The sequence below is a fragment of the Musa acuminata genome, chromosome BXJ2-8, assembly GCF_036884655.1.
Source record: "Musa acuminata AAA Group cultivar baxijiao chromosome BXJ2-8, Cavendish_Baxijiao_AAA, whole genome shotgun sequence".
NCBI lineage: Eukaryota > Viridiplantae > Streptophyta > Magnoliopsida > Zingiberales > Musaceae > Musa > Musa acuminata.
Genome location: NC_088345.1, coordinates 9,217,123 through 9,225,896, shown reverse-complemented (window position 1 = coordinate 9,225,896; position 8,774 = coordinate 9,217,123). Strand labels below are relative to the sequence as shown.

The 8,774-nt window shown below is 43.3% G+C and overlaps 2 protein-coding genes across 2 annotated transcripts; both read left to right on the top strand.

The window, feature by feature from the left end:
- The first annotated feature begins 625 nt into the window (after positions 1-625).
- Positions 626-3,413, top strand: LOC135618465 (ferric reduction oxidase 2-like). Its single transcript, XM_065119330.1, has 8 exons — positions 626-758; positions 844-940; positions 1,079-1,267; positions 1,373-1,607; positions 1,780-2,107; positions 2,195-2,435; positions 2,521-3,182; positions 3,274-3,413. The coding sequence occupies exons 1-8, from the start codon at positions 626-628 to the stop codon at positions 3,411-3,413; spliced, it is 2,025 nt and encodes a 674-aa protein (XP_064975402.1).
- Positions 3,414-4,862: 1,449 nt separating this feature from the next.
- LOC135618188 (ferric reduction oxidase 2-like) lies at positions 4,863-8,338 on the top strand. Its single transcript, XM_065119049.1, has 8 exons — positions 4,863-5,073; positions 5,176-5,272; positions 5,354-5,554; positions 5,653-5,887; positions 6,480-6,807; positions 6,887-7,130; positions 7,214-7,920; positions 7,999-8,338. Exons 1-8 carry the CDS (start codon positions 4,878-4,880, stop codon positions 8,136-8,138), a joined length of 2,148 nt encoding a protein of 715 aa, XP_064975121.1. The 5' UTR covers positions 4,863-4,877; the 3' UTR covers positions 8,139-8,338.
- Positions 8,339-8,774: the final 436 nt, after the last annotated feature.

Here is an 8,774-nt window from a genome sequence, read left to right as displayed (position 1 = left end):
TGCATCTTTCAATCCGAGAAACCTGCTATGATCAAATTAAATTTTTAAGATTTTATTTCTTTAAGATTTTATTTCTTACCAAACGTGTAAAAAGATTGTTCCCGGCGCCCTGCGGCCGCGTGTTTGCCGTCTGCAGAGGCCCCGTCGTGCACACTCGCCCACGAGTGCCGCCCTCGCACTTGGCCCTGCGGTCCCGTCGCCCTCCCTTCCCGCGCACCACCGCTGGAAGCAATGGCTCGCGAGCTACCAAATAAGGATCCTTTTCCCCTGGTCGTCGCCCACTGCACCAATTGTACAAGGAATGTGTCGTGGCCTTCCCAAGGATTGCCGAGATTGGAGTTGACCTCCTTAAAGTGCAGCTAGCCTATTCTCAGACGTGTTCTGATGACAGACAGCAATCATGCCTTCTTTATGCTACTTTCCATCTTCGTCGAGATCTCTTTTTTCTTGACGTGTAAATTGAGCACCCGATGTTGGAAAACCTGTGCTTAGAATCACAAAGGAGGTGGCGGAGAAGAAGAAGAAGAAGAAGAAGAAGAAGAAGAAGAAGAAGAAGAAGAAGATTTTGACGCTAGCGATGGCTAATGGGGTAGAACATAGAGCGAACAAGATGGCACTGACGGCTATGAAGCTGCTTCTTGGAGTGGTCTTCCTTGGATGGCTAATGATCTGGGGTATGTTGCCGACACACACTTTCGGGGAGCGCTGGTTGCCGATGCTCCTGTCGAAGACGAAGACTACATACATCGGAAGACTAGGTCTTGTGACACTATTCCATTGACATTTAGTTTGTCTATTTGATCTGACATGAAACCTGTTATCAATATGTTGATGGTGTTGCAGGGACCAACGTCCTGATCTTTACGTTCCCGATCTTATTCATTGCTGTTGTTGGATGCGTGTATCTGCACATTGTTCAGAAAAGTAACCGCAACAAGAGGTAAACTTGTTTGACATTTGCTACGTTTGCACTCAACTAATACTCCGTCAGAAGTGCAAACTTAATCTACAGCACGATGCTTTGGGTAATAATGGCTAATGTGTTCCGTGTCGCTGTCTATTCGATTGTCCATCACAGTTCAAGCGGCGGTCTTAAAGCGTGGAGGAGACCACTGCTTATAAAGCAGCCACTGGGAATCGTCTCAGGCACAGAACTAGCATTCTGTTTGATGTTTCTAGCGTTTATTGTGTGGTTCTTCTCATGTTATCTAAGTAATGCCTTGGCCAACTTCAAAGGAGAAGGTGGGGAGAAGGAGAGTAACGGGCTGTAAGAGAACTAACCCTGTTTCTCACTGTCTCTAGCATTTCATCAACTTGATCCGGCGAAGACATTGTTTATTCTGACCAGGGAGGACTGACTTGGTACTTGCAGGTGGTTAGCTAAGTTAGAAATAGCGGCTCTACGACTGGGATTGCTTGGAAGCCTCTGTTTTGCTTTCCTCTTCTTTCCGGTCACTCGGGCATCCTCCCTTTTGCCACTCGTTGGGCTTACCTCGGAGTGCAGCATCAGGTACCACGTATGGCTTGGCCACATCGTCATGCTTGTATTCACAGCTCATGGGGTTTGCTACATCATCGTTTGGGCAGCCACCAACCGGTTATCTGAGGTAAGCCTAGAGAGAGAGAGAGAGAGAGAGAGAGCTGCATTCTTATTCTCTGTTATGGACCCATCTATCTCTTTTACTCTCTATGATTGATTACTTACCTTTGCTGGATAAGCAGGAAGATTGCTGTATGTATGTTCTGTTCTTATAGTTGATGCTCGACCTTCACTCGCAGATGTTGAGTTGGGCGCGAGTAGGAGTATCGAATGTGGCAGGAGAAATAGCTCTCCTCTCGGGGCTGCTCATGTGGGCTACCACGTTCTCCCGCATACGGCGCAGGATGTTTGAGCTCTTCTTCTATTCCCATCAGTTGTACATTCTCTTCCTTATCTTCTACCTGCTTCATGTGGGGATATCCTTTTTCTGCTTAGTTCTTCCCGGGGTCTACCTCTTCATGGTAGATCGGTTCCTGCGATTCTTGCAGTCAAGGAATAAGGTCAGGTTGGTCTCTGCTCGCCTTTTGCCATCCGAAACAGTCGAGTTGAACTTCTCCAAGGATCCAAGTAAGGATTCCACTACCTACCTTCTTGTTCACTACTGCACTGACTTTGGAATCTGTAGCTAGTTTCGATTCTAACCTTGTCTTGAAGGTTTGCATTACAACCCATTGAGCATATTGTTCATCAACGTGCCAAGCATCTCATCGCTTCAGTGGCACCCCTTCACTGTGAGCTCCAACAGCAATTTGGAGTCGGACAGACTTAGCATCGTCATCAAGAAAGAAGGAAGCTGGACAGAGAAACTGTGCCATAAAGTCTCTTCTTCTTCCCTCGATCGTCTGGAAGTTTCAGTGGAAGGCCCTTATGGCCCTAACGCAATGGCCTTTCTAAGGTGTGTCCACGAATTCATACAGAAATCTCGCCATGACTTAATTTCTTGCTCATGAACCACAAGGCACTAACCATCCTGCTTACAGGTATGATTCTATCGTAATGGTGAGTGGTGGCAGTGGAATCACCCCTTTCATGTCCATAATTCGGGAGCTCATCTTCCGTAGCACAACTGACAGTCCTACCCCAAGTGTCCTCTTGATTTGCGCCTTCAAGACCTCCGCCGACCTCACCATGCTCGATCTCCTCCTCCCAGTTTCTAGCACCGTCTCCGACCTCTCTCGCTTGCGGCTACGAATCAAAGCCTTTGTCACAAGAGAAAGTGTTCCTCCCAACGAACCTAGCAGGCTCATCCGGACAGCTTGGTTCATCTCTGATCCTTCAGACCTGCCTCTCGCACCAGTCCTCGGACGCGACAGCTGGCTCTGGCTAGGCGCAATAATCTCGGCCTCCTTCGTCGCCTTCCTCGTGCTCGTTGGCATCGTAACACGCTACTACTTATACCCAATCGAAAATGGCACCAATGGCTTCTTTTCCTCATGGAAATCCCTCCTAAATCTTCTGTTCATATGCATATGCATAGTCGTGACATCTACCGCAGCGGTCCTGTGGAACAAGAAGAGAAGCACCATGAAAGCAAAGATCCAGAACACAGAGGCCCTTACTGATCGTGAATTGGAGAGTGTTCCTCATCAACTCATCGTTGGAGCAACCACGGTACATTTCGGAGAGAGGCCTGATTTCAAGAGTAAGGGCCATTCATAATCTGCCATCCTTCCTTTTCCATGCTTGTGAAATTTGTGCTGTGAGCTGACAGTGGTGTACTTTTGTGCTGGTAGAGATGCTATTGGAGAGCGAGGGCTCCAACGTAGGAGTCATGGCCAGTGGGCCGAGTTCCTTGCGTCATGCTGTTGCAAGCATCTGTTCGTCAGGTCCGGGCAAACGGTTGCACTTCGAGTCGATAAGCTTCAGCTGGTGACGCTAGGTTTTATTGACCAGCCGGACTCGACGAGTTGGAAGCGCTTAAAATGTGCGTTATCACGTGCCGCAACCACGTGAAATTGCCCCTAAGGGTGTGCTTAAAACAGCTTAAGCTTTTGGCTATATATATTAATTTTTGATCGCATTTTATATGGATTGAGAATTGGGTTAATTTTGCACCAATTGGTAAATCTATAATTATTAATTTTTTTTTAGATATCTCTGATTATTAACTTAGACCTGTTAAGTTTATCCATAGATGAGGGTGGATAGGTTTACTATTATTTTTATTAGGCTTTACGTGCATATTTAATCTACGTTAGTGTAAAGGTGAGATGTATTTATAATCATTAGCTTATTTTTAAATATTTTGCAAGAACTAAAAAAAATATTTGTTCAGAAAGCGTATGGGCCAAATTTAAGCGTTTGTAATTACGCTACTGAGTGTATCTACTTCGAAACCCTTTATTTATTTTAAGGAAACTCATCGTAAATTTAGCTAAGTTTTTATCGGTATTATTTTTGTCCTCATTTTAAATTTATATGTTCTCAGTATCCTCACCCACAATAAAAATAGTTTTGTAGAGTTGTATTCGTATATTATTCGGTCACATACACGGGCTTGCGAGAGAGCTGTTGGCTTTTGTTTAATACATTAAGAGGGATTGGGAAATTTATATGAGAGGATACATAAAGAAGTTTGGAATTATGTTGGGTTAATTCATAATAACAGTCTTATTTTTTTATATTTTGTTTAATATATTAAATATTTAAAAATTTTAATTCTATATATTGATAGAGAAAATATTGTTGATCAATTATTATTCGACTTGTGGCTTAAATTTGACAACAAAATTGGTTTAATTTTTTTTCGTCTATGTAGACAAAGAGTCTAAGAGAAACGATTAGGGTTATCCCTTTACGAATGCTTTACTTCCGTTTTATTTTGTATAAAAATTTATTTTTAAAACATAGTCAAGATTTATCATCTTTTTATCACTTTCATCTCACTTCATCTCATCTGAAGGTTAACTTATGTATCGAAGGGATCTAAGTCAAAAAATCCACTTTTACCTTTAATCTTTGTGCAAGTCAGAAAGATAACTGATTTACTTATTTTGACGGAACATGTGGTTCGATAAGATAACTGAAGCCTGACACTAGAAGATGTGACAGCACTTGTGGTGGCACTGCAAGTGGACCACACAATATTAGCGTTAAGTAGATGTCAACGGGTTGTATGTCAACGGGTTGTTTACCCGCAGTCGAGTTGACTCAGATGGGGCGGCCTGTTAAAGGACGCGTGTGTATGGATGGAGGACGTGAATCATGCCTTCCCTTCCCGTTAGCGTGTGTCCCACTCGTTTCGCCTTCCATGATTCCCTCCCTATATAACAGGCATCGCCACCCCGGTGGTGATATATTACAAGCATTAGCCACAGTCGATTCTTGCGAGGAAGAGATGGACAAGGCTGTCCGAGGTGTCCTTCGTCAAACTGGTAGCAAGCGGATGATCCTAAAGGCAACGCAGCTGCTTGCTGCAATTGTGTTTGCCGGGTGGCTGATGATATGGATCGTCAGGCCTACAAAAACATACCAAAACCAATGGTCGCCGCAGCTCCTCTCAGAGACTGACTCAACATATTTTGGACGGCAGGGTGTGCTGCCGTCTTTGACATTGATAACCTGGCGATAACTTGTTCTTCCTTTTCTTCTCGTACAGCTTTTATCTCTATACTCACATTGTGTGTGCACCACAGGTACCAACATCTTGATCTACACGTTTCCCATCTTGTTTATTTCAGTTCTTGGCTGTATTTATCTCCACTTGTTGAAGAGAACGGACAACTCCCAGAGGTATACATTGCAAGATGTGGTGTAATCCCTTGTATCGCAGTAAATAGCACCTTTCTCATGCAACTGTTATTGTTTATTCAGTGGCAGCTCAACTCATAGTCTGGCTGCATGGAAGAGACCTGTGGTTGTGAACTGGCCGCTTGGAATAGTTTCCGGCATAGAGTTGACCTTCTGTGTGTTGTTTCTGGTGCTCCTCATCTGGTTCTATACCATGTACCTTGTCGTTAACTTCTCCAACTCCCACCAGTCTCATTCTCAGGATACCGGAGAGATGTTGAAATTGTAAGACAAAGAATGAAAGATTTTTATCTGCGTTGATTTGTGGGTTTAGTTTATATTTTCTCTTAGCTGACGAGGTTGTGGTGCATATAAATGGACAGATGGCAAACAAGGCTGGACGGTGCGGGAATCCGATTGGCATTACTTGGGGACCTCTGCTGCGCCTTTCTGTTCTTCCCGGTCATTCGTGGGTCGTCGCTGTTGCCATTCGTCGGGCTTACCTCCGAGTCCAGCATCAGATATCACGTTTGGCTTGGCCACATCACTCTGGCAGTGTTCTCGGCGCACAGCGTATGTTACATAGTGTACTGGGCATCCACCAACAAGATTGATGAGGTACTACTAGTACATTCTCGTACTTTCCATTAGATGTACTATATGTAGTACGGTTTGCCAAGTTTGGGAATAACAAGTCTAGGTCAAATGAATTAAGATATATATATATATATATATATATATATATATATATATATATATATATATATATATATATATATCAATATCAGTTTTCAAAAAAATATAATTTTTAAGAAAAACTCTTTCATTTTATATTTTTACAGATGTACCTCTTTTTCATATTCTCCGAATCGATCCGTAAGATATAATCGAAGTTTTCTTGATTAAAGATAATTCAAGAATTATGATAATATACAAATATTATGGGGAAAATACCAAAGGAAGACATCTTTGAAGAAGCAAAAAAGAATTTTTTTTCTTTCAAAAATTCATGTTATTAATTTAGGCATAAACAGCCAATATATCCAATTTTTATAGGTAGTGAGTGCATCACATATCATTACTGCAGAGAGAAAAAGGCTTGCTATTAATGAAATGTCGTGGTTCGAAGTTGTCACGTCGACAAATCATTACGATGACTGTTGGTAGTCGGATAAATTCTAATTAATTTAATGGTTTATTATGGTTGAAGATGCTGAAATGGGATAACACCGGGATAGCCAATGTGCCTGGCGAAATAGCTATTCTCTCAGGATTAACTATGTGGGCAACCACATTTCCTCGCATCAGGCGCAAGATGTTCGAGCTCTTCTTCTACACGCATCAACTCTACATTGCCTTCCTCTTCTTCTACATGTTGCATGTGGGCGTCTCCCATTTCTGTGTCATCCTTCCTGGCGTGTATCTTTTCATGGTCGACCGCTACCTGCGGTTCCTGCAATCAAGAGCCAAGGTCAGGTTGGTTTCCGCACGCCTTTTGCCATCTGAATCCATTGAGCTAAACTTCGCAAAGAGCCCAGGTTAGTAGTTCCTCGATTCGGTAGCAGAAAACCTACACACAATTACTTCATGGTTGTCTCACGTTGACTCTCTGTGTAGGACTGGCCTTTCAGCCTCTGAGCGTCGTTTTCATTAACGTTCCGGGAGTGTCATCACTCCAGTGGCATCCCTTCACCGTGAGCTCCAGCAGCAACTTGGAACCTGAGCGGCTGTCTGTAATCATCAAGAAAGAAGGAAGATGGACTCAGAACCTCTACAGAACATTGTCTTCACCGGTTCCACAAGATCGCCTCAATGTTTCGGTCGAAGGCCCTTATGGTCCGGTGTCCAAGAACTTCCTAAGGTCCTTAAAGAACATGATTTGAAGCAGTAATATTGTTGTTGTCCGTTGTTTACGTTAACGTGCGAAAATTTTGATCCTCACAGGTATGATTCCTTGATACTAGTGAGCGGTGGCAGTGGAATCACACCCTTCATCTCCATAATTCGGGAACTCATCCACCAGAGGACGACTCTGAATCGTCCAACTCCTGCCGTCCTCCTCATTTGTGCCTTCAAGACCTCGGCGGACCTCACCATGCTCGATCTCCTCCTTCCGGTATCTGGATATATCTCGGACCTTTCTGGCTTGGATCTACGAATCGAAGCCTTTGTGACCAGAGAGAAATCTGCAACTGATGACGCACAAAACAACATCCAAACCATATGGTTTAAGCCCCTTCCCTCTGACGTTCCCATCGCTCCGGTGCTCGGTCCCAATGGCTGGCTTTGGTTGGCTGCGATAGTATCGTCCTCTTTTGTCGCATTCCTCCTACTTATTAGCATCCTCCAGCGTTACTACATATACCCAATCGACCACAACACCAACAAAGTCTTCTCCTATTCTTCGAGATCTGTTTTAAATGTGCTTTTTGTATGTATCTGCATAATGGCGGCGGCAAGTGCGGCGGTTCTGTGGAACAAGAGAGAGAACTCAAAACAAGAGAAACAGATCCAGAATATAGATGCGCCGACGCCGACAACTTCGCCCGGTTCCCGGTTCTACAACGCAGATAGAGAGCTCGAAAGCGTTCCCCAAGATTCTCTTGTTAAAGCCACCAAGGTTCATTTTGATGGAAGACCACCACTCAAGAGTAAGAACTTGCGCTGCTTTCGAGTTTTGCTTTGAGATGTACATATTCTAATTACTTGGTACCAACTGGTGTTTGCAGAGATGCTACTGGAGTTTGATGGTTCTAACGTTGGGGTGATGGCCAGCGGCCCTCGCGGTATGCGTCATGAAGTAGCAACCATTTGCTCGTCAGGCCTGGCAGACAATCTACACTTTGAATCCATTAGCTTCAGTTGGTGATTCACGAAGTGCCTCTGCTCGTACGTAAGTGTTGTATGCTTGTGAACAAAATAAGCCCAACGCAATGCCAGTGTCAAATGAAAACATTTGGCATGGCCTTGTTCATGAAGTTCTGTCGTGTGACGTCTGTATATTATGCTGCAATGTGTGGAGAGTTTGCATCTTGTATATTGTGAGTAAAGTAATGCTGTGAAAGGAAATACTCTCTTTAAAATCATGAAAGAACGAGCCAACAAGTAATAGTGTCACTTAGACCAGCAGTAGCAACGTTCTCTAAATTCATCTCAGATATCCAAACTCGGTGTGTTTTGTAGAACAAAGATCGAAAAAGAATTGATCGGCATGACATCATCGGCAACCAAGCAAAGAAGATCACAGCCATAATTAGTTGCGAGCTTAAATCCTCTCCATCTCAATCGAGCGAAAAGTCAGGAATGATACAGTATCGCAATCTTAAGGTTTCCTTATAAGAATGCAAGGTCAGAACCAGAACAAATAATTTTTACGGAATAATTATTATTACATAATTCAATTCATAATCAGTCAATCCATAACTAATCATCTACCTATAGCATATTCGACAGATTCAACAACTCCTTTAAAAGTCATAACTTATCAATCCAAATAACATATATA